The 26,957-nt window shown below is 38.6% G+C and overlaps 2 protein-coding genes across 2 annotated transcripts in view; one reads left to right on the top strand and one right to left on the bottom strand.

Annotated features, from left to right (window-relative positions):
• LOC134609082 (uncharacterized) overlaps positions 1–26,957 on the bottom strand; it is a 414,098-nt gene that overhangs the window by 335,062 nt on the left and 52,079 nt on the right. The window contains exon 8 of the mRNA XM_063452473.1: positions 18,025–18,093. Coding sequence (XP_063308543.1) covers positions 18,025–18,093 — 69 coding nt within the window. The remainder of the gene's footprint in view (positions 1–18,024; positions 18,094–26,957) is intronic.
• Positions 1–26,957, top strand: part of MINDY3 (MINDY lysine 48 deubiquitinase 3) — a 286,417-nt gene that overhangs the window by 111,616 nt on the left and 147,844 nt on the right. The window lies entirely within an intron of this gene.

Raw genomic sequence — 26,957 nt, forward strand, 5'->3', positions numbered from 1 at the left:
ACGATGTCAGCTGTAAACGGGCAGATCAGGGTCAGAGGCAGCAGCTAAAGATTTGAATACAAGTAAGATTTTACTATATTTAGGAAGACAAGATGTGGTCAGGAGAGCTAGATGGTGGTTTTAACACTATAGGGTCAGGAATACATGTTTGTATTGATGACCCTATAGTGTTCCTTTAACAGGTGTACTTAGTACTTTGCTGGATAACAGCAGGGAATGGTTACAGTAAGGGGAGCATGAGATACAATACATAAATATAGTATAGTATAGGAGGTAACTGTCCCAAACAGCTTGCAATCTAAGGGGAAATTGGAAGCATATTGCTACTATGAAGAGAAGAGATTATGGAAGCACTATTGCAATACACCTAACATGCAAAATCATTTTTATTAATTTAACATTTAATTTTGAGGCTAATCTATTGGTGTAACTTTGAAATTATTAAGGCATGAGTATTGGTAAATGTTGGATTGCAGAGAGTTCCAAAGACAGGCAAACAAGAAGGCTTTCAGTCTAGTCACAGCAGTGAAATGTCCATCATGGCTATGTTGGATGGCAAGTCTTGTAGATAAATAAGAATTCTGGAGGTAACACGTTTTTGTTTTGGAAGCCGTGGCCACAGTTTAATTTTCTATTTGGGTGCTTTTCTAGTGAGGTCGGAGGGGGCTTAAGCTTGGCAAGCAATTGTTCAATTCTAAAAGCCTAGTGAGCCAATGAAGTTTCTTATAATTAATATTAAAATGTATATAACAATATGATTTTGTACATTTAGGAACAGTTCATCGTGAGCAGTTATTTGATCAATATGAACTGGTCTGTTCCTGCCAATTAGGACCACGAAAAATGACAAGGACCCATTTCAGGGTCCAGACTCAGTTGTCTATTGTTCTAGTGGATGAACCAGACATTACTTGAACAGGCTATGTGTACAAATCATGTAAAATAGCATGCATGGTATGGCAGTAGACATGGGAAGAGAAGTACATGCATGCACATGGCATAATCAAGGAATTTAGGTAAACGATAAATAGTTCAGTTTTTGACAAGTCACGTTTAAGTCAAAGATAAATTATCCAGGAAATTCCAGCAGTAAGGCATTCTAAACCTTCATGCTGTATCTCATTTAACAGTGAGGTTTGGTAAGAGAAGAGTGAAAATGACTTAATGAGTTGCTCCGGGGAAAGTTATAAAGATAGAAGAGAACAGTCTCGGAATGCTCCTACTGCGGGGAGAATAGAATATGAGCTGTTTCGAAGAGTTGCAATATTTTCCTGTGTGTCCAAATCCATATAAACAGTGGTGTAAAAACCATAACGTGGTGGGGTCTGGACACCATAAGAAATAATCACCATATTTATTGGGTTAATTTCAATTGGAAGCAATGGAGCAGTCCCTAAGTGACAAACAGAAGAGCTCTTCAAAAATGTAATTAAATACTGTAGATTACTTGCAATTATTTTACAATTGTGATAAGAAGAAAGGACCCTTTTTAGGATATTAAAGGAAGAAGCTAATAAAATAATAAGATGTTAACGTATTTTAAAGCTGAAACCTCTAGAAATCTAAACGTTTGTAAATCGAACGTCCTACGCAAACAGCAATATTCCAATAATATGTAGTAATAATTTTTCTCAACTATTGTCCTCCTTTACGGTCAATTACTTATGTAAAACACATGCATATATTTCTTTTGAACTTTCAGAGAGAATCCTCACAGGCTTCCACTTCAATTATGAGTTCAGATTAAAAATGGCCAGGCATAACATTCATGGATTTAACATCAGAACTAAAAATCCTCAGAAAAAAAAAAGCCTCATATGACAAACATTAGATAGCGAGGCACAACTATTTAGAATAAATTAAAAAGACCGCAGCTGTATTGTGAAACATCTAATTTCATGCAGAGAGAATATAACTATATAACTGCCCACCCATTTGAACTAAAGTCTGTCCGTGTTAAATGTTTCAATTTATTAGAAAAATTACCGTTGAACAGTGATACCAGAGGTGTATAATGTACGGAAATACCCAGTGAATACTGATATAATCATATACTGGACCAGTGTAAATATACAATTTAATGTCAACTCACTTTCTCAATTTTGATACCAATATCTGTTTGGGTATTGGCAATGACTGTATGTTATTGACCACACTCAGAGATAATGTTTGGTTTAAAAATCTACTTTACTTTGAAGCTAATTAAAGAACAAAATGTTGACATAAATTCTACCCCAACTGTATTCCAACACATTTAATCCTTTCGCTTGACGTAGCACAACGGATTTTCTAATAATTATTGGAGATGATTCAACAACAATGATGATTGTAGCAGGATCACAGTTCTTATAGCCATTACTGTTGTTCTTATGCACATTTTACTTGTACATCTACAATACAATGTTTGGAATCTTCACGCAGTCTAGGGATCATATTGAGATCAGTGGTTCCACTACTTTTGTTCTCAACCATTCCAATCTTTGCAATGTACCTCTATGTGAATAAAGCCAGTTTATCCAATAACCCTTTTAATATTTCGAAGATTACTCCTGGCAAATTTCATGTCATGCAGCAATTATATTGAGAAGAATGGGTTCTCACGCTGAAAATGATTTGAAAAATGCTACAAATGAACAGAAAGTCAGACAACTATTGACTGATACAATTGTTGAAGATAAATCAAGGTGAAGCCTCTGTGTATGAATCCGTCTTCTAGAAAGACACAAATCCTATCCACTAAGAATAGGCTGCAATGCAGATTGATCCGTGTTATTCCCCTAATAATGTGAATGCCTTTGTTAAGTCTGTATCCATTAGAACAAAACATTAACCCTATAAATATCAAATTGCTGGTGCTAATTATTTCTGAGGCAACTTTATATAAAGTTTGCACTTTGAAGAAGTAAACTTATAAAAGTGGGAGACTATAATTATTAACACTGCTTATTGGGCAACTTAAATGTTTAGTTTAAATTTAACAGAGGACAATACTGTCATTTTGAAGGATGCTGGGAAATGCAGCATTAAGTAATTAGAATAAATAGGTTGGCAGAACAATGGGAAATGTTAAGAAGGTAATTGCAGAGCCCAACATTGATTCAGTTGTAGATACATCCTAAAATGAATTAATTATTTTTTTGTTGGGCTCCTAACATAGTCCACGCAACTGGCAAACAATATGCCCTAAGCTGCCACAAATGATTTTACAAATTATTTGATGCCGAAAAGCAAACATAAAAAATAGATATATCAAGACGAATAAGGTAGGGTTGACAAGTTAAAACACAAGACAGCAGTGCACAACAGAATAAATGGAATAATGTATCGTTTCTATTAAACATTTGGCCCGAGAACCACAATTTTTTCGCTAGATATTATAGAACTGCCTAAAGGGAAACAGGGGAGTGTTATAAGACTCTCTCCGTCTTTGTTATCACACTGTTTGACTTCCTAATATAGACCACAGGGGATGTAATATAACATATATTTTAATTCCTATATGCACTTTCTAAGCTTGATGTTCAAAGCTGTGACACCTCTATTAGCTTCAATCGTTGAAAGCAAGGGTACTATATTTAACCACTTCAGGCCTTGCCTTAAAGCATTTTGTTCAAATGTTGGCTTTTAGTTTGTTAAAATACCACTAAACTTTCATATTTTAACAATGTCAACAATTTTGTTTTGAGTTGGTTTCTAATTCTTTTGGTGTGTTGATTTCAAATAAACCAGTACATTTGTAACCCTAATGACTGCTACATCAGATGAAACTCATCAATACATACATGTCAATATGCGTACATTTGCCAATTTGGTTTTTTTTCCCCGTATAGTTACAAAGGTAGATTATGGATATGCCAATCCGTGATTAAAACGTGGGATTTGCACTCTGGGTCCTATACCATACATCATTGTAAATCAAAGCACCGCCATGACACCGCATAATTACGAAATGTATCCATAGCATTTACACTGTGACCACTTTTAACTGTTTTGTGTCAGTCGTCATCCTTTGGAAAACATTCTACCACACCGCTCAATGTCAGGGATGACCATAGGATAGATTCCTATATGTTGTAAAAACACACTCCTCTAATGCTCTGCCAATCTACAGAGATCATCTTTATACTGTTAAAGCCTTCATAATATAATAAACTTTAATCATTAAACTGGGAGTTATTTTTTCAGCTTAGTATTTTGGCGTAAATCCCTCACAATTCCTTCATCGTTAGGAATACAAATCAATTCCTAAAGCTATAGTGTCCATGTACCTACTTGTAGGCAGGACCCATCCCCTCCCCCCACCGGTCCGATAAATGTTAAGAAAAATAAAGATGCTTCCTTGGTGCAGTATAACTCTCCTTCCCCGGCAATGTCACATAGGAGGCAGGGCCTCCTCCGCAATAGTTTAATCCAATGCTTCTCATAGAGGAGCACAGGGGGGACCTACGGCAATTGCGCAATAAGTGCTGAGCACGCATTTAAACTTTCCCATAGGAAAACAATAGGAAAACTATGGGGCTTCCATGTCACTTGACCGAGTGTCATACGGACAGCCACTAGTTGAGCACTTAACCCTGCAATGTTAACAGTGCAGTTTATAAAAAAAAAACGGCAATGTTTTCCATTACGTTGGTAAGGGGACAGGGACACTGCACCCAGACCACTATATTGAGATAATGCGGTTTGGGTGACTATAGTGTTCCTTTAATGAATAAACTTTAAAGTGCTTATGGTTATTTCTAAATGTAAAGTGTGTATCAAATCATTGTTCATGCAAGTAACCTGATTTACATATACTGTACGTCTATGTCACGCGTATACTCAACATTGATTTACGATAACGCCTTTCCCGTGACCTTGAGTTAATGAAATTGTGAAGACCACCTATAATGACTGATAGGTAACGCTTGTGTGTAAGAAGCAAGATATCAAGACATTAAACACATTCCTATTGACTTCTGCCAAAGTAAAATATTGCAATTTTATTTCTGAAACTAAAACTGAACTCTGTGAAGCTTCTTTTCTGATGCATTCAACATCTGTCATTGGCGATCAACATACAGTATTTTAGATTGGTAACAAAATTATTTTTCTTTTCACTCAAAGATCTTCAGAATATGTCAATGTCATACTCGTAAGAGGAGAAAAGTCAACTTATTTTCGGTGGAAGAATATTAATAAAGAACAGAAAAACACATTAAGTGGAGATAAGAGTAGGAGGCAGACATTGATGTGCTTTTAATCAATACGGAAAACAATAAGTAGGGAGGGGGGGGGAAGCACATTTGGCATCTCAGAATCGAAGAATTCCCATAGGAATTTCCATATCTCTTGTTTCAATGTTGGGTTTTTTCCGCAGATAATTACAGCTAAACTTTAATGAATTCATTTCCACCTGACTGTTGTCGACATGAGAACATTCATTCTTACTCATTAGAACTTATCTTTCCTCTTTGGGGAAGTTGCCATAAAAGGTAAACATTGACAATGTTTTGGCATTAAAGCAGTCAATCAAATGTAAAAATAAATCTGTGAAAATAGGTTTTCCCTATTGTTTGCTTTGTGTCTTTAAGGATTTTCTTTGTGGAAGACATGTTGTCCATGCTTGCATTTTACATGACAGTTAACACGGTGTTTAAAAAGAAAATTTAAAAAAGCAGTAAGACAATATAGTTATATTCTGATATGCATAATCATAATGCCAATAAATATTAGCACTGCTAAAATACAATACAATGCATACACAAAAAATATATATATTTAAAGAAAACAAAAAGACTATCAAACAGAAAAAAAAGTGTCACTGAAGAATTATCTGGAATATTGCATTCATTTGCACAATTAATCTGTATCCAATATACCGTATATACTCGAGTATAAGCCGAGTTTTTCAGCACATTTTTTGTGCTGAAAAACTCCAACTCGGCTTATACTCGAGTCAATAGTCTGTATTATGGCAATTTACATTGCCATAATACAGACTGGGGGGAGAGGGGGCTGGCAGAGCTGTAACTTACCTGTCCTGCAGCTCCTGTCAGCTCTCTCCTCCTCCACGCCGTCCATTCAGCACCTTGGTCAGCTCCCAGCTCTCGCGAGACTTACAGTGTAAGCTGACAGAGCTGAACGGACGGCGCGGAGGAGAAGAGAGCTGACAGGAGCTGCAGGACAGGTAAGTTACAGCTCTGCCAGCCCCCCTCACCCCCCCACTGAACTGCCAATGCCACTGGACCACCAAGGAAGGAGAACCCCCCTCCCTGGCCAGTTAGCAAGCAGGGAGGGGGGACGAAAAAAAAATATAATAAATTAAAAATAATAATTAAATTAAATAAAAAAGAAGAAGAAATAATAAAAAAAAAAAAATTAAAAAAAAAAAAAAAAATTGCCCACCCCCCACCAAGGCTCTGCAACACACACACACACTGCACACATACACACACTGAATTCATACACACACACACGCACTGCACTCATACACGCACTGCACTCATACACGCACTGCACTCATACACGCACTGCACTCATACACGCACGCTGCACTCATACACACACGCTGCACTCATACACACACGCTGCACTCATACACACAGAGCTGTAACTTACCTGTCCTGCAGCTCCTGTCAGCTCTCTCCTCCTCCGCGCCGTCCGTTCAGCACCTCGGTCAGCTCCCAGTGTAAGTCTCGCGAGAGCCGCGGCTCTCGCGAGACTTACAGTGTGAGCTGACAGAAGAGCTGAACGGACGGCGCGGAGGAGGAGGGAGCTGACAGGAGCTGCAGGACAGGTAAGTTACAGCTCTGACAGCCCTCCACAGCCCCCCCACTGAACTGCCAATGCCACTGGACCACCAGGGAAGGAGAGCCCCCCTCCCTGCCATGTATCAAGCAGGGAGGGGGGACGGAAAAAAATATATAGTAATAATAAAATAATAATAATTAAATTAAATAATAAATAATAATAAAATAATAATAATTAAATTAAATAATAAATAATAATAAAAAAAAAAATTAAAATAATAAAAAAATTGCCCACCCCCACCAAGGCTCTGCAACACACACACACTGCACTCATAAACCACTGCACTCGTCCACACACGCTGCACTCGTACACACACGCTGCACTCGTACACACACGCTGCACTCGTACACACACGCTGCACTCGTACACACACGCTGCATTCATTATACACACACTGTAAATAAATATTCAATTAATATATTTTTTTTAGGATCTAATTTTATTTAGAAATTTACCAGTAGCTGCTGCATTTCCCACCCTAGTCTTATACTCGAGTCAATACGTTTTCCCAGTTTTTTGGGGTCAAATTAGGGGCCTCGGCTTATATTCGGGTCGGCTTATACTCGAGTATATACGGTAATTTAGCTAATGGACCAGAATAGATTTATATCTATCACAATCCTAATTTGGCTTCAGGGTTTAACGTGGAACTACCATTTATTTATCAAATTTTTGCACAGCTCCTACAGGAAAAAGTATAACACGGCAACCGAGTTATAAATTATGCTCATATTTAAAGCGGCTCTATTACCTTACGAGGTGACATGGCTGCTTGGGATGTGGTAGCCGGGAGTGCGGCAGAGATGAGTTATGTTTACCTTTTGCTGTCCACTGCAGGCACCACAATCTTTGATCTGCAGCTCTTGGTGTTTCATCCGCCAAGAACTCAGATCTGTGCTGTACGCTTGATGGATCCTCTTGCAGTACTATTGGAGCCTCCATAGATGTTGTCTTTTGATAAGCGAAACAATGCCTTCTTCCCACAGCTGTTGCCAGTGACGATTGTAGGAAGTGACAAAACTTGACAGCACTAGCTCTGCCTTTTGTCAAGTTTTGTCAAGGTAGGCATTTACCATAAGACAAAGTAGTCCCTACTATGATACTTATGATATCTTCTGACTGCACTGGAATTTCAATGAAATTGCAATGCAGTATTTTTGAGCATTTCATAAAGATTTTACAGAGAAACAATGACCTAGTGATATAGTACTACCTTTTTCGGAGGTGATAGAGCTGCTTTAAAGCTTGTTCCACTTTTTTTTAACATAGACTGCAAAGCCACAGTAGGGACAGAAATCATAGTCCATGTCATTTTTGTAGGACAAATGCATGAAATATTGGACATTTTGTCCGTGTACAGTCTACCAAGTTTTTATAAAATTAACTCGCAGGGTGTGCGCATGTAAAGTAAGTTTAGTTTTGGGTCATAAGGAACTCACATGAATATTTTCTCTATCTATTCTAGTTCATTACTTTTCTATGCCCAGGTTCTCTGTTCTGGGGCCATGTATATTTTAGAGATATTTGTTGCCATCAGCAATTAATTGTACATGGATTATATGGTGTGAGATAACTGCACCATAGAGTGTTCATGCTGTGGATTAGTTTTAACCTTTTTACTCATGATGTTCTGTGTGTTTATTTGAATAAATAATAAACACATACTTATACCTTCCTGAGCGGATACTGTGAACCGGATCTGTCCACTGCATTAGTTGAACTTTAATTACCCCCTGCCAAACAGACCTTTAGAAAATGATAGTGGAGTTATGCTACCTTGTTTCATATCTATCCGCGATTGAGGTCCTGGCGATTTACCAAACTGAGTCACGCAAAAAAAAAAATTACATATAAAAGAACAAAAAAAAAATTGTAATTTAATGTTAAAATGAGATGAAAAAACTAATAACTAGTTACTAGAGTTAATGAACTTTTCCTGAAATTCTCATTTTTAATGCATTTTCCCTTTTTTTTGTATAATGGTTTCATGCAAGATAAAATAGATACATACGAAAATAAGGCTCACACTCGGTAATAGCAACATAACATATTCTTTGAGCAGTCAAATAGAGCTGCATTATGACAAATTCACTAAATAGAATTTTGAAAGTGGTCAGACGTAGTATGCCAGGAAATCTGAATATTATTCTACTACACACACTGTTCAGAGTTGGTAAAGGTTCCAAAGAAGAAGGTCTCTCGAGTTGAGATTGGGGAATGGATAATTCTTACAGTGAGGAATGGAAATACGAAGGCAAATCGTCAAAATGTCAATGTTGTAGCAATAAGGATAGGAGGCTTTTGTCTTCAAAATGGGAGCACGTACCAGGAGGAATGTTCAAAAGCAGATTTTTTGGGGGGGGAGTGGGCATATCAAGGGATGCAATGTATAGCTCCCACATTTCTGAAAAGTCTCCCAGTATGTTTCTCTTTTTGAGAAAGCAGTCTTTAACAAGTCCGTATGAAATGTATGTGCTAATTTGTTTCTAAAAGGTTGTAAATGAAGAGGGAGTACAGTTTAATATGGGTTTTAACAAAAAGTTCTTAATTACCATTTAGTAGCTAAACACCACAAACCCACTGCTAAAATATGCGGTATAGTCTAATGTGAACATAATAGTAAAGCATTGGTAGCAAGCATTCTAATTGCATTATGTGGGTTGTATGAGCAAAGCAGTCGGGGGACAATCTCCCAGCACAGGTTAGGTATCAGAATTGAGGAAAAGTGAAAATGACTACTAATCTTCATAATGCTATGGCCTTGAATTACTAGGAGCCTGCGTGCTTTGAAGCTATGGCTGAAAGTGATCATAAAAAGTGTTGCTAAGGGTGGGATTTAGGGGCTACATTACTGGTCATTGCCTGTTTCAAATTCTGCTATTATAATTTGTGCTTTGTACCCACTTCCATAAGCTTCATGGGTGTCTGGTCATATGAGTGCAACCGGGTAAGGCGGCTGTCCTTGCAGGAGCGGCATTATAAGGTTGAGAGCGCTCAGAACAGGTAAGCAAAATTGCCTTCAAAATAAGTCATCTGCTGAGCACTACAGATCCACAAAAGGCTTGAGGTATGTATATTTGTCCATACCTCCGAACATACTCTGAGGGAGTTCTGCCAGTTATACCACCACATCACTAGTGACAACGATAATATGGAAAAGGGGCAGATAGGCCCACTGAGAGGCTGTCTGGCCTGCCTCCTGCCTCCAAGATCACGCATGATGTGCTTGCTTGCACTGTGCTGGATAGTTCTCTGGTGTCCCCAGATGCGTGACACCAGGGAACTAAAGCTGGGCATGACCCTGTGACCAGGACTGTCCTGCCAAAAGCAAGACTGGCTAATATGTCCCCTACCTCTCCCTGCTGCCATGCACCTGCCTGAATCACACAGAGTATAGAACAGAGAGATGTATGGATGCATAAACCTTAAGCACTAGCATTGAGATAAACACAAATTTCTCCAGGCCCATCTTTTGTGCAGGATAAGCAAGTAAACCTATTTTTAATAGAATCCCCTCTGGGAGACTGGAAGTCAATTACCTGCACCACCAGAGGCAGGTGTCTGCTTTCTATTCTGAATGCACTGCTCACACACACAGCCATAAAACGAAGAGGAACCGGATACAATCTGAAAGCTAAAAATGTGTTATGCTAACAAATGCAATGGCTTCTAATCCCTTCTTATTTCTGGGCTAAAGTTCACTTTGACATTCTAATTCCATGGAATGGTAGAAATGAAACGTAACTGTCTGTATAAACGGTGATAAAAGGTACATTAATGACTGCAGCAGAAATAAATCTCTAGCAAAGCTTTGTCCACATAAGACAGGTAAAAACACCGTGGGACTTGGAGTTCTACAGCTACACCTGGTTAATAGAACAGCTGGTAAGTTGATTAACAATATACTAACAGCCCTACCTGCGAAAAGATGCAGGTTCAAACCTGGGGGATGCTGGTGCAATTCCTAGCAAGGCCAGTACAGCTGTTAACCTTAACAAAGCTGACACAATTAACATCATAGAGCTTATTAATACGAACATCTGTTAAAAGACCGCTAATCTGATTAAAATGCATCAATGTGTGCTAAAAAGTGTTTTGCATTGGAGAAATGTGCTATATAAAAGTATTATTTTTTACGAAGGCCTTTTAGGCTCAGGGCTTCCCTTACACTCGGAATATTTAAATATTCGCAATGATGCGTGACCAGGGATCTCTAACATGATTGCGTTTGCACAACAGACACACATTTTCAGTCCGGTATCCTACTGTTCTCTATTCTCATACAAGAAGGATAGAAAAAGAGCTGGTTTATTCATTAAAAAAAAAAAATAAAAGCAGTACATTGCAAGTCTAGAGCAATCCAAAAAACACACACGTTAATAAAAATGTACAGCACATAATATGCAGGCTTGCATATAATATCAGCTCTGTCGAGTTCAGCCAGAGAATCCCCTTTATATCTTTGCGCACTTTAAAAAAAAAAAAAAGCAAAAGCAAACACTGGTGAATCCATTGCTATTGATATTTCCAGGCAGTGAAGAAGTGAATTTCAGAGCGGGTGATAGATCAATGAATTTGTTACTGAGAGTTGTCTGTTCAATCCGTATCTAAAGAACATGTTCACTGGTTGGAATAAATGAAAGGCTGGGATTAGACGCTTTCGTTAGGATTCATGTTTTATAGAGTTTTAACACAGAATTCTCCATGTGGTAAATAAAGAAAGAATTCTGGATTCCATGGAAATCGAAAATGTTCTCACAGTCAATATTAATGGCTTGTTGTACACCACACTAGAGAGATTGTCTACGTGTATATGTGTACAATGACGTAACTTCCAGTTAGTAAATAGGAGAATGGCAAATTTGGGTGAATTTTGGTTATTTTCACTGAATTTGTTGCTCAAGACAAAATTTAGTTTTTAGTAATCATATGAAAAATACTGACTAACGCAGAGCTTATAACAATGAAAGACAGAGCACTAAGACTTCACAAATGTATGTAAGTAAACATACCGTATATACTCGAGTATAAGCCGACCCGAATATAAGCCGAGGCCCCTAATTTTACCCCCAAAAACTGGGAAAACTTATTGACTCGAGTATAAGACTAGGGTGGGAAATGCAGCAGCTACTGGTAAATTTCTGAATAAAATTAGATCCTAAAAAAATTATATTAATTGAATATTTATTTACAGTGTGTGTATATAATGAATGCAGTGTGTGCGTATGAATGCAGTGTGTGCGTATGAATGCAGTGTGTGCGTATGAGTGCAGTGCGTGAGTGCAGTGCGTGTATGAGTGCAGTGTGTGTGTGTGTGTGTGTGTGAGTGCAGTGTGTGTGTGTGTATATATTAATTTAATATTTATTTCCAGTGTGTGTATATAATGAATGCAGTGTGTGTATATGAATGAAGTGTGAGTGTGTGTGATGCAGTGTGTGTGATGCAGTGTGTGTGAGTGCAGTGTGTATGAGTGCAGTGTGTATGAGTGCAGTGTGTATGAGTGCAGTGTGTATGAGTGCAGTGTGTATGAGTGCAGTGTGTATGAGTGCAGTGTGTGTGAGTGCAGTGTGTGTGAGTGCAGTGTGTGTATATGAATGAAGTGTGAGTGTGTGTGATGCAGTGTGTGTGATGCAGTGTGTGTATGTGTTGGTGGGGGTGGGCATTTAATATATTATTAATTATTATTATTTTTTATTTTTTTATATTATTATTCATTATTTAATTATTATTAATTTTTTTTTTTTAAATTATATTTTTTTTTCGTCCCCCCTCCCTGCTTGATATATGGCAGGGAGGGGGGCTCCTTCCCTGGTGGTCCAGAGTCATTGGTAGTTCAGTGGGGGGGAGAGGGGTGCTGGCAGAGCTGTACTTACCTTTCCTGCAGCTCCTGTCAGCTCCCTCCTCCTCCGCGCGGTCTGTGCAGCTCCCTCTGTCAGCTCACAGTGTAAGTCTCGCGAGAGCCGCGGCTCTCGCGAGACTTACACTGGGAGCTGACCGAGGTGCTAAACGGACGGCGCAGAGGAGGAGGGAGCTGACAGGAGCTGCAGGACAGGTAAGTACAGCTCTGCCAGCCCCCACAGCCCCCAGTCTGTATTATGGCAATGCAAATTGCCATAATACAGACTATGACTCGAGTATAAGCCGAGTTGGGTTTTTTCAGCACAAAAAATGTGCTGAAAAACTCGGCTTATACTCGAGTATATACGGTAATAATAAAAATCCTAAAAAATTTATTCAAAAGGTTAGAACGATGTAAAATTTAAACTAGGAGGTCCATATTTGCACAGGAATCCATTAACATGGCAAAATCCTATTTAAACTTGTCATTTTTGTAAAAAATTTTTAAAAGGACTAAATACGTGATTTACTTATGTAGGATACATAACATGGCTAGCGTGTCTAAGACTGCAAGGATAATAAATGCACAAATGAGACACAATAAAATACAACAGCATATATATTACTCAAAAGAAATTAAAGTTAAATCAATTAATGTTGGAAACCGCAATCTCCTGTGCAAGTTTACAGTAATAAAATACTCCAATGTATTTAATGTGGCATAATGTTATAGTCAAATATAATATACCGACATCATACCATGATTTTCTAATCCGTTAGAAAGCCTGCTCTCCTGATTGATCTAAGATTATTTAGGACTCTCTTGAGTGGTTTGAATTACATAATCAAAATAAAACTGTTGAGTTGTTTTTATATGTACCAATTAACTATTTGAGTGCCAGTCTGATTTCCTACACACTAGGAAAGCACTTCTTAGTCACTAGAAAAGGTCTTAGAAGCTCTGAGTCCATGTGTGAGTTGGGACTGACCTTAAGGATATAGTGCATTAATAAAAAGCTAAAAATGAATAAATGAACAAAACAAAAGAATTTCCATCATATGCTGACAGTGAGCAGCTTTGGCTGAGACCAAGAGATTGTTGAATTCTAGGATAATCCGGGTCGGGTTCTCTCTCTCTACTGACATGTCGGGAGAGGAGCTAGGGAGATTGAGGCTATGTGATTATCTTTTTACTGCTCCTACCTATTCATATCATTAAAGGAACACGTCAAGCACCATAACCACTGCAGCACACAGTAGTGGTAATGAGGCCAGGAGAACCTTGGCTCTAGTCCATTGTATGGAGTCAAACCCCAGGTCTTCTCAATTGAGGCCCAATAGACACAACTCTCTGTCTTCAGAAACTTTGGCCAGAAGCTCTTTATTGAACTAAGCTCAGTAGTGCTGGATCAGCTAATGCAGGAGCTTCCGGCTGTAGTGGATGCGTGGAGCGGTGCTCAGGGCACCTCTGTTAATAAGTCAAACTGTTCTAAATTCTTTGACTCCTAACAAGGGGGGAAGGGGTAAGGCATTGACTTGAAAACCAAACTGTAAAATTAAAGCATAAAGTGCTGATTCTTAAAAAAAATATCCAGCTCAACTGTATTCGAGAGTTTGATATTTGCGCAGCTGGTATAAGCTTTGGCAACAGTTTATCTAATCTGATGAATGGGATTACTGCAGAGTTCTACAGTACCGGGCATTGGTTCACAGGATATGCGCATCTTGGATTGGGATACAATTACACAAAAGGTAATAGTACAATATCTAAATAGAAGACTAAATGCTGGAATTTCAAACCATTATGATAAAATAACTGCATGTTTAAAAAAAAAAAAAAAAAAAAATACCTTAAATTCTAAAGACAAAATTGACAGAGAATGAGAACTCGGTACAGCTGAAATTAAGTTTTGACAGAGCATCACTTGATGTCTCGATTCAATAGATGGTAATCAGCTACTCTGTATGATTGATAGCAGGGTGTACCTTTCCTAAAATACATTAACCTTTATACATAGACAGTTTAAACAGCAATGTTAAAATATATGCATTCGCATAGGCTTAGAATGAAAATTAATGGTCAGAAATGCCATCGTTGTCAAATTATTGTTGAATCGGTCTTTATTTGAGATGTTAACACAGACTTTTTAAAAGCTTTATAACTGTACTAAATGATGATTAGTTAAATTTCCCATCACAGTTTGCACTGCGATTCCTGCCTGTATAAGCAAATAAATACAATGATAATAATAATTATTAGAAATAATTATACTTCTTGATTGTTGATTCCTATGCATATATAGTCATTTTTCATATGGCAAACTTGGCTCACCTTGTATCATATACATACTTCTGTGTCACATAAAAATAGAATGCGATCAGATTTTCCTGGTCATTGTTATAAAAACAGATTTATTCTTCGTTTTTTTTAAAATACAAGTCAGTTCTTGCAATGCCATTAATGTTAATTGTCCAACAGCTTATGGTATTTGCATGACATTCCAAGAGTTAGATGGAGTAACAGTGCCCTTGATGCTCTATGTCAAAGTATCTCAATGTCTCTATTTACATATATAATACATTCAAAGTATACACAGAAAATGTGGGTGTACAAGAATACATTATCATTACAATGTCAATGCTATTGATACAATGTTTCTGTTGGCAATTCAAATAACTTTATTAGGCCGTCCTCGTGTTCCATGGACACTCCGAAATAAAAACAAAGGTTGAAACACTTATCACCGGTTCATTGAAGATAAACCATGTGCAAGAGTGAAACACATATAAGATCATATATCCGTTTTCTATCCGATTGTAACCTTAGCATAAATATAATACACATTGCCCACACTCTCAGATATATGTATTGCATAATCACACTCTCCCATACACGCATACCCAAAATCGAATATACATGGGCCAGTCTTAGGTGGTGTATGATGTGTACAGTCAGATTAGTGGAGACCACCACAAGGCCGACAATAGGTCAGCTGTGAAGTTCAAAGAGGTCTACAGGAGACCAACAAGAAGGATGGGAACCATCTAGTTGCCTACCTTAACTCCTCTGTCCACCCATGGGAGTTAGTGTACCATAGCCAAGTTATGAGTGCTCAGGGCAGTTCTATGTCTTCCTTCTCACCATTAGCACTCCACATGGCTGGGCACAGTATAATTAAACAGGTAGGGATCTAACATCATATCACAGACTCCTCTGCTGACAGCCCTGCCGCCCGTTACACGGAATATGAAGGCTTTGAAACAAAGCACTCACTGCTTGACCGCACTACAATTATGGTAGAAGACAGATATTACTGGGGAAGCTAGAAAGATATAACTGAGAAGTTAGACTTGATAGAGACAACTGGAGGGGTGATCCAGAGAGAGAAATCTGGATGGGTAAGCCAGATCGAGAAAAGTGAATTGGTGTGTGGGTGGTGGGCCAGAGAAAGAAAATTGGGTGGGTGTGGTGGGCCAGATAGAAGAAACTGGGTGGATGTGCCAGAGAGAGGAAATTGGATGTGTCGATCAGGGAGAGAAAAAGATGCGGACAGGGTAGGAAGTTAAAAAACTGTAGGGATGGGCTTTGGAAAGATAACTCGGAGGCAGGAGAGAGAGAGAAACATTTGGGTGCAGGGTCTGATTTACGTAGGGATACATTGGAACTGAAGCTCCAGTCCCATGCGTTTTAAATAGCACAAGCTGGATGGAGAGGGATAGGTAGAGAGAGGTTTGGGTAACTAAGTGAACTAGAGAGCGATATTTGGGTGAGCTAGAGAGAGATAACTTATGGGCAGGAGAGGGAAATATACTTGAAGAAGTACATTAAGGAAAAGATAACTAGGAAGGTAGGTTAGGAAAAGTTAACGGGGACAACAAAGTAGATGACTGGAAAATAAGGGTGGAGGCAGAGGGACACCTAAGGAGTTTATAAACATGTATGCGTTATTCTATATATATATATATAATTTAGCACTCTAATCTTAAACACCCAATTCACACCGTCCTTTACAGAGATACATACTACCACCCTACTCTGCATTATCAAACTCACCTAACTATTCATACACTCTGATATGTACATGCACAATATCCTGTGTACACAGCCCTACACTACAATATACATTTTACACAACTACACATGCATGTGCTATTACACCATAAATGTCTCCACAGCAGAGCAAATACATAAATAAGCTCTGTTTGCTTAATGAAAACCTGAATAGCACAGCTAATGCTGAGGTCTTGTTTGGTGCAAAAGTTGATATAATAGGTCCCTGGAAATGTCACAATACATTTAGCAGTCTCTGTCCATGGTGCTGATGACTTAATACATTTGCAAGCCCAGCACAGATCTATGTAAAACAACCCATGCACGTAAACTCAAGGCTATGAAATGCTCTATGCATAAATTATAAAGAAAAATACATGGCGCAGCATTTAGTCACTAAACACTAAGTCGACAACCAACTTTGGACAAAATAGTAAAACACACAAAGATGATATATATACATATCCATATCCTGGAGACTGCTCTTTTGACCTAACTTATGCAAGTCAGTCATTAACATGCCATATAAAGAGCCCCGGCTCATTCAAGTAAATAACTTTAACGCACAGATTGTTTGTACCCCTGCTGAAACCAACACTGAACTTTCTGGCACTTTGAACCAATTCTAAGCATAACAATAACAAAATAAAGCTGATTTCAATATCAGAACTGAGGCATTATTAAAATCTAAGAAAACAAACAATGAAATCTGGAACCTTACAGAACGTTGCAGTTTTCAATTTGGCAGCTCATTTACATACATAAGAAAACATCAAAGCGAGCCTATTCAATATATGGTGGGAGTACATGTTAGAGAAAACAGAACAATAAAGAATTGCTTTGAAGTGTTGTTTACATTGTATGTTTGCATTGTTAGACTTTAGTCTTTGTGTGAAGCTGAATAATTTAGCGTGAACATGGAGACTGCCAATAATTTTAACCCGTAAATACATACAACGGTAATAATTTGACCTCAAACGTACAACAAGTGAGTATAACTGAGAAGTTAGACTTGATAGAGACAACTGGAGGGGTGATCCAGAGAGAGAAATCTGGATGGGTAAGCCAGATCGAGAAAAGTGAATTGGTGTGTGGTGATTTTATCTAGTTTTTTTGGGGAACCGTTTTCTACTGCAACATGGGCTAATAACAGCACGTCATGCAATGGGAGCCATATTACCAGCGTTTTCTAAAATATGTAAGGTTTGTACGGCATACAAGGATAATAGGATAATTCTTTTTATTTTACGGTCATTTGTAATTATGAAACATTGTGCAGTTTTGTAACACAAAACCTTGTCTCACCATTCTAAAATAGATCTGATGAAAAAAATATTCCTACCTCATATTCTTCTGCTTCTATTAAGAGCTTGGCAGTCGTGATGCGGGATTCATAGGCGGGTAAAACAGTCTGCAGACAAAAGAAAAAATGTAGAATATATAATATAGAAAGCCTTCATGAGATATGCAATCTGGTACATATTATTCCACATCAAATATTTTATCAAATGTAAAACATAAAATAATAATTTTCACGTTTAATAACCAGCAATACATTTTCAATCCCACGATATTAATCATAACGCAGACCTTTACGTCACTACATTTAGTGTTTGAGCATAACCAATAGATCAAGATATTTTTGTTACAAGACAAAACATGAGATGTATGGTGAGATTTATTAAGCTCAGAAACATTTGGTTTTGACAATTTGTGAACATTACAATGCAGAAAATACCAAACCACTTAACCTCAGCACTATTCGGTTCCGCCCCCCGTCCTTCCGCATTCTTAAATAACGGAAGACTCAAGCAGCATCGGGCAGGTGTGATAAACCAGTAGCTCCCTTTCATAAAAATGGCTTGAGAAAGGTACGTATTGTTACACTGACAGCCACTGGAGGTGCTTCATTTCCAAAAAGTCAATCCCATTAGGCGGAAGCCCCCACACGAAAGCATTAATTCAATATTTCCCTATGGTGAAGCTTCGATGCACGCGATACTTGCCATGCATGTGCATCAGGTCCCCAATGCTTCTCTATGAGTTGCAACTAGATTGTACAATAACAGTGGAGGCCATGCATCCTCCGTGGTGTTTCAGGAGGTAGAGATTTACACAGCGCAGTGAAAGCTTTAGAACTGTGGAAAAAAATATTTTCTTATTTGTATGGGGCACTGAAGGGAGGGGAAGACCTATATCACTTTTGACAAAAAACAAGTGTTAGTGGTCCTTTAATATGTTACATTATAGGTTTTTTTCATATTATAATTTTGTCCCATTCTTTGAAACTTTATAAGTCCTCGCATGCATTTAATTTTACTTTGTAACACCTTTCCTTTTCTGATATAATTGGCTCCAATTCCCATGCAAGGAAATAACACTTGAAGGTACAGTCCAAGTAAAAAAACAACTACAGCACGCTATAGTGGTTATGGTCCCAGGAGTGCCCTGGTGCATCCCACTGTGAGGAATCAAACCACCCTCCACTGCCTTAGCCGGACATCTGAAAGGCCGGACATCTGAGCCAAGTCTGATGCTCTTAGCTAATGAGCTAGCCTCGCATTGCCGGGCTTAGCTTAGGAGACCTAACGGAAGCTGATAAGAAGCAGATTCTGGCTCTTTTGCAGAGGTAGTGGAGTCAAGGAGCAGTGCCTGGTGGACTGTAGTGGTTATGGTGTTCCATTCCTGGTGATTATTGAATGTTTTTTAAAGGAACGTTTACACAAAAAAAAAGCAGCACATAATCAGCTAAAAGCACACAAATTCCAATACAAATCTGAAGCATAAAACAAACTGAATGACTGAAATCAGCAATGGCTTGGCGTTATGCAATAAAACCTGACTCGGAAAGTTTAAAGAAAGGGGTGAAACTTTCATTGTAAAACGGATTATGAATATAGAAACAAGTATAATGAATCCATTACAATTCCTCCAAGACGACGTGCGATTTCTTAATTCTTTCCAATTCATTTATACCTTTTTGCTATAAAACATCTTAACTTTTCTCCATATCTTCTGGATGGCTTATTTTTTGCGAGTCGCGCGTATTAAATATTTTATTTGCAGAGTACTTTCTAATGCTTTCACAATGAATGTATTAAAGAACGAACAACTGTTAGACTAATATTTTTAGTGCAACTGGGAACTGAACCTAAATTAGAAAAGAAAATTTCGGAAACAGAAAAGGCAAATAAGCAAACACCTCTTTTCCACACAGTGCAACCAGGGGAAAAGAACATAAGGCTGGTGGTAAATAGCCTATGACTTGCAAATGTTCTACTAAGCAGTATCTGCCCAGCGCAGCAAGTCATTATGAAAAGAAGGTCTTGGTAATATGATAAGGTTGCAAGCATTAAGGTAACATGCCTGGAATACAGTGTAAGTAGACATGAGAGGATTTTCATGAATCTCAACTTTTATTTTATTATTTTTATTTAAGCTGGAATAAAAGTTACTTTGATAACGGCAGTGTTTTTTGTTTGTTTTTCAACATAATTGGGTGGGAGAAGCTCGAAGGGGACGGTACTTGGCGATAATACAGTAAATTATCTGTCTTCATACCCACCAGCATTTCAAATTGACAAAGACAGACATTTTAATATTAGGGATGTGAGTGGGGTGTGATGAGGGGTGCGGCTGTTCTGATAAATTTTATGTGTCTTGCTAATAATTTGTGCAACTAAAATGTAATTTAGAACAAGAACAGTGCAACGTATTTACAGACTGATTTCTAAATACATTTATTGTAGTTTAAAGACACATTAAAGAATCAATTTTCCCGGCACTGCAGGTCCCCTCTCCCTCCCACCTCCCAATCCCCGGTAGCTGAAGGGGTGAAAACCCCTTCAGGCTACTTACCTGAGACACCGCCGATGTTCCTCGGCGGTGGTTTCTGCTCGCCGCCGCTCCTTCCAGTGATTACGTCGGCCGGTGGGCGAGACTGATCCCGCCCGCCGGCTGAGGAAACCTAATGCTCATGCGCGGCAATGTCGCGCACGCGCATTAGAACTCTCCATAGGAAAGCATTGAGGGCGTCCAGCGACGCTCTAGCACAGGTTTCCTGTGCTATGGACACGGAAGTGCCCTCTAGTGGCTGTCTAGTAGACAGCCACTAGAGATGGAGTTAACCTTGCAAGGTAGTTTATTGCAGTTTATAAAAACTGCCATAATTACACTTGCAGGGTTAAGGGTAGTGGGAGTTGGCACCCAGACCACTCCAATGGGCAGAAGTGGTCTGGGTGCCTGGAGTGTCCCTTTAATGGAAGTATTATTGCAGTGGAGCTCTTTTATACACTCAGACACACCAACAATAAGGAGCTCCTAGAAACGAAGGACGTTAGGATAGAAAGGGGGGACAGAGAGATTTGGGCTGAAAATAGGGACTGTCGCTCCTCATGAGATATTTATTTGTTAAATGCACTCAAGATGCTTTCAGCCACTATTTTGTATTTGTTTGTTTGGTTGTTTGTTTATTTAGTTTGTGTTAATAGGAGCAGCAGTTACATCACATAGTAGCTCTTGTGTCTAAACTCTCAGGAATATTCTGTTGAACTCATTCATTACCACAAAGCCTTGCGTGTCATTTCCTTCAAACAATTTAATATAGAAAAACAAAACTGTGTCACTATCCAAAAACATAGGGGATCGGTATTAGCAACAAAAATAATAAAAGCAAAACAAAAACAGGTTCCCTTAAATTAATTCTGTATATGTGTTCAGCTGTGCATTGCCTAGTTAATTTATTAAAAACGTTAAATAACTAATTGTGGGAGGAGTTTGAGGGTGGGGGTGACCAGGGTCAGACCGGGAACTAAAAGCAGCCCTGGAAACAAATTCAATACCAGCCAAATATTGCATTGCGCCATCATAGTTTGCAGAAATAGAGGTGGAAAAGATAACTTAAAATTTAAAACTATTACTCCAACGTGAAAGAAAGCACTCATAGAGCTTTAAAATAAAAAATGAGCACAGGAGGAACAGAGCAGGGGACCTAATAGCAAGGAGCATAAACGGTTAGGTACTTAGGGTGGACCAAGATTTTATGATTTACTGTGTTTCAAAAGAACCAATAAATGTCGATTGTTTAAACTTTTAAGTTTACGCAGCTAGGTAAATTAAAAATGGTTAAATATAAAAAACGCAATTGTTTTTAGATCTAAATGTGACAATTAGGTAGTAAAAGCTGCAGGCTTTCATTAAAATTTGAGCACTTAATTTAGACCAGTGGGAGATGGAGATTCAAGAGTAAAATAAGAGCTTGTGTTTGATGTGCAGTTTTGATGAGAAGAATTCACATTTCGAGGGCTTTCAATCTACGCAGCATTATTAACAGCGAGTGAGAGTTGATGCTTTCACAGCAAATAGTGGAAATGTTACACGGCTTTAATGTGAAATGTAAAACTACTTACAGCCAGTTTCACCGTATAAATACAGCCTCACACAGAGTATGAAATGTCCAAAATGCTGGATTTTGGCTTAAAAACACGGTTTTCTTTAAAGCAAAAAATCTTCTTAAAAGCAGATCTGCCACTTTTCAATATTTCATACAGATGTTTCAAGACTACATTGGCATTTCAATGAAATTACAATGCAATCCAAAGATTCCATAAGACGATTTAGAGACTACTTTGTCTTATGGACAAGCCTGAGGATAACCAAAGGCAGAGCTTCACTGCTCCACAGTACACATCAGCCCCAATACATACAGTAAAAACCAAAGAAAAGGTTACCTGCGCTCGCTCCTAAATCCCTATGTATATTGAAACAAATAGAGGTCATTTAGTTACTCCCGCCTCCCTACAGAGGGATTTAGGAGAGAGCGCAGGTAACTTTTTCTTTGTTTTTTACTGTATGTATTAGCTGATGTGTACTGTGGTCGTTGCTGCTGCCCAGGAGTGATGGGAGTGAGCGCAGGACTAGTTTTTTTGTATTTGTATTCATTTTTTGTATCACACAGCTAGGTTACAATGCTGTCGCCCATCCCATGTGTTCCCTATTAAGGGTTAATAAGTATATAGGGGTGTATATAAAAAAATACCCGTCTCATAAGAGGTATCTTTGCCAGAAGCTCAAGGGAGCAAGGTGAAAGGGCAGTGTAGGAACCCACCTGAGGGGGCCTGCCTTGAGGTTGGCAGGCGGGCATTCCCTCCAATGGCCATTGGAGTAACTAAATGACCTCCATTTGTTTAAATATATACAGGGATTTAGGAGAGAGCGCAGCTAACTTTTTCTTTGGTTTTTGTCCAATGTTAGATGCTGTCACAAGTGACAGCTATGGCATTCAGGCATTGTGTTCGTAGGCAAGCACGAGATCCTTCATAGACCTGAGTGTTGTACTCTTGTCCCTGTGTGAGCGTTCAGCACTGATGCAGCTTCTGGCAATTGAAGTACCAGGAGCTGAAGAGAACCTGCAGGACGAAGATAGTCACAGCCAAGAGGGACAGCTAGAGGAAAGTTAAACTTACCTTCGCATGCACTCGTGGCCACCTCACCCACACTGGATCCGAAAGGGCTTTGCGAGATATAATCTAGCAAAGCATTTTTCTCTGTGTGCTCTAGTTGTCCTGTTTTCTGTTCTCAGTTTATTTTATTATGGACTTCTGGTTATCTACTTCTGACCTTGCCTTGTCCTCCCTGCCCTGACCATTTGACTATGTTTCTGGATCTGCATACACGTCCTCACCTGGTCCAGTCTTGTACTGCTGACCATTATCTTGGAAATTTGTTCTCATTCTCAGATATGTATTTATGTTTTTGGAACAGGTGTGCACCTCCCTTCACCTATGCAATCACTTCCAACCTCACACTATCTGGTTATATTGCATAACGCAATAAAGTGCAAACAAACAACAATCATGCTTGATCTGAGGTATAGTTTTGGTAGATTTCTCACAGACGTGCTTTTTCTCAAGTTTTGTTGATTCTTCTAGTATATGGTTCTGTTTAACCCATTGCTGCTTTTACGGATTCTGCGATTATTTTAGAGAAAAACTTTTTTCCCACATAGTACATGGGTGCTCAGCACAAACCTCTGCCTAACCTTGACAAATGTTGTCATTGTCTACGAGTCCTTGGTAGCAGCAAAATGAATCTCAACACCTTATCACATGACAAAAAAAAAGTATTAAATATATTATATAATTGTATAGCATGCATTTGCTGTGCAACACTTATGTATTAAATAAACAATTTAGGTGACCGTGGCTTTTTAAGATCTAAACAAATGATTGCCAGTGATTTTGTGAATTTCCATTGTTGAAAATCAGTTCGACTTTATCCTTTCCTCAGCATCTCACTCTAATGGACTACCACTGTTCAATGTCAGGTTTGTAACAAAATGAAGTCTCACTGACTTGGACTCATGCCGGCTGACATCTCTAGAAGCTGGGATTCCAACCCTCCTTAGCACCAGGGTGAGTGAATTTCAGTGACAGTTCGATGACAGATGCACTTTCCGTTAAGTTATAAAACTGCACAGGTTTTACATAGTATAATAATAGGACCAGCCTGAACGATAGTCAGCTAACTACCAGAAAAAGAGTGTTCGTGTTTCTTTATACAGTAAGTTTGGATCTTATAAACAATAAGTATTGAAGAAATTTAGCTACTCAAGCAATTAGTACTTTTAAAAGCTACTTGAGTGTTCATGTTGCAGGTCAGTTGAATGGAAGACCATATATGGATTTTACCGACACCAGGACGGCTCACCTTGGCTCCTCTAGGTATCTGTAAATTAAATGATTATCAGCTAACCTAGAGATCAATGACATTCAGTCTTAACTACTATTGTAAGTACTCCCTTCAAGGAACATTCCAAACACAATAACCACTTTACCACAAAACGCTCTCAGCAAGTGAGCTAGCCCAAACTCACAGAATCTCCTAAGCAAACAGCTTCCAGCTCTCCGTGGTATCTAATAAAAATGAAGAGCGGTGCACAGTGAAATCAATGCAAGAAATTAAAACGTTATAAAATGGTGTGTCTACATACAAAGGGGCCATCGTAGTAGTGGTTATGGTGCTTGGAGTGTTCATTTCCGCAGCCAACGTAACGTTGTGCTTGATAGAAAGGGGTACTCAAAGCACCATGACCATTTCCTTGTTTCGAACGGTTAATGATGGAAGGACCCGACATATGCAGTGATTCCGCTGCATGTGTTGAAATAGTTAAAGTTGTTCCCGGAGGTGTAACTCTACCTCCTGCGGCATTATTAGTCATAGTAGAACGTGATTTCAGGGCTGGCTAATGTAACTCTTTACATTTTTCTTTGCATATATACTCATTTACTGGCTGAGAGGGCTCAGATGTTCTCACATCATACTTCTCACATCATTTTCACTATATGCAGGCTGATTCTTCTAGCCTATCACTTAGGGATCATGTAATCCATTTTGAGAAGGTGTAGATTTATCCCCAGATGTTGAAGAGAGAAAAAAATATCACATCATAAGAAAGCACACCTGTATGGCAATACCCATTTAAGACTCCAAAAGTCATTATGGCGGCCATTTGCATATTTTTAATAATATATTATCCACATTCTAATGACATTTGATGTCTTTGTAAGCACCCTTTAAATGCAACATCAGTATTATAGGCAATAGACTGACGAAGGCACACAGATGTTTAAAGCAAATATGCATAAGGTACAGTGCATCCGTATAATTGTTCTGTCTTTGCAGGCTTTAAGAGAGACAAGTAGTGACGTTGAAAATGGAAAAAAAAAAGACAAAAATTCTCAACAAAGAGAAAATCATTGAGAATGCAATAAAGATGGGAAAAGACAAACACTGTAATAAAAAATAAAAAAATAAATCATAAAACAAAATAAAACCACACAAAAAAAAAACTGTACAAGTTTCAACCTCTACATTGTTCCATTCAGATTTACAAATCCGCCTACAAACATTTATCAGACAAGACAAAAGTCTCGAAACGACATCTTCACCTTGATCTGGGGTAATGAAGTAAAGTTTGAGAACAATGAGGAACATTGCACTTCAAAGCTTCTTGTAAAGAGATTCTTCATTATCCAGAAATATTCATTTAAACAGCAGACTACATTGTAATTGAAGAATACCCTAACCTGTACTTCACAAATCTAAACCGGTGTGTTGGAAATGAAGAAGGAAGATTAAAAAAAAAAAATACTTTAACTTAGAGAAAAAAAAAAAACCACACGCACAATGGAAAAATTGTTGAACATTATCAATTCTCCAGTAATCAGGCTTCTGCCGTGTGAACAAAAGCAATTTGGCTGCATTGTACTTTCACAGCTGAATAATGTCTCCTAGATTTTCTTCAGATATGATATTGGATCAATAGCATTTTCTTCAAGAAAAGATCTCTGGAGTATGTAAATGTGTAAAAAATACAAAAAAGAAAATTAAGATTGAAATTGCAAAGCAAAGCCTGAGTTCTCAGCATTATCACGCAAGGGTACTTTTCTCTAATTACCTATGGATATATTATTATTGCTCTTTTACAATAGGAGATTACACGGGGAATTTGAACATTACCGGTTTCTAAGGATCTACAGTATAATCGTGTCTGCTTTTAGGCAATACTGCAGGGAAATTAAGAGGAATGCCTGGGTACAGGGGTTCTACTAAAAAGGAACCTTAAAGGGACTCTCCAGTGCCATGAATACAAACCGTTTTCCTGGCACTGCAGGTTCCCTCTCCCTCCCACCCCCATCCCAAGTTGCTGAAGGGGTTAAAACCCCTTCAGTGACTTACCTGTATCCGGTGGGGGAGAACTATTGCGCATGCGCAGCCGCCAGCGGGGGAGACACGCGCATTAGACCTCCCCATAGGAAAGCATTGAAAAATGCTTTCAATGCTTTCCTATGGGGATTTCAGCGATGCTGGAGGTCCTTACATAGCGTGAGGACGTCCAGCGACGCTATAGCACACTTTTTGTGTGCTATAATCACGGAAGTGCCCTCTAGTGGCTGTCTAGTAGACAGCCACTAGAGAAGGAGTTAACCCTGGAAGGTAAATATTGCAGTTTATGAAAACTGCAATAATTACAGTTGCAGGGTTAAGGGTAGTGGGAGTTGGCACCCAGACCACTCCAATGGGCAGAAGTGGTCTGGGTGCCTGGAGTGTCCCTTTAACATTATAGCCCCTTTACACTCCATCCCAGTGATACAGCAGTGAAGAATTTTAGAGTCAAAAGCTGGAAGGTAGCTGAATCGCATTCAGTTGTCCAAGTTCAATTGATTTAGTTAACAATTTTGCAAAACCCAACTGGCTATTTGCAAAAGGTAGATT

This window comes from Pelobates fuscus, chromosome 4 (genome assembly GCF_036172605.1).
Source record: "Pelobates fuscus isolate aPelFus1 chromosome 4, aPelFus1.pri, whole genome shotgun sequence".
In the NCBI taxonomy this organism is placed as follows: Eukaryota; Metazoa; Chordata; class Amphibia; order Anura; family Pelobatidae; genus Pelobates; species Pelobates fuscus.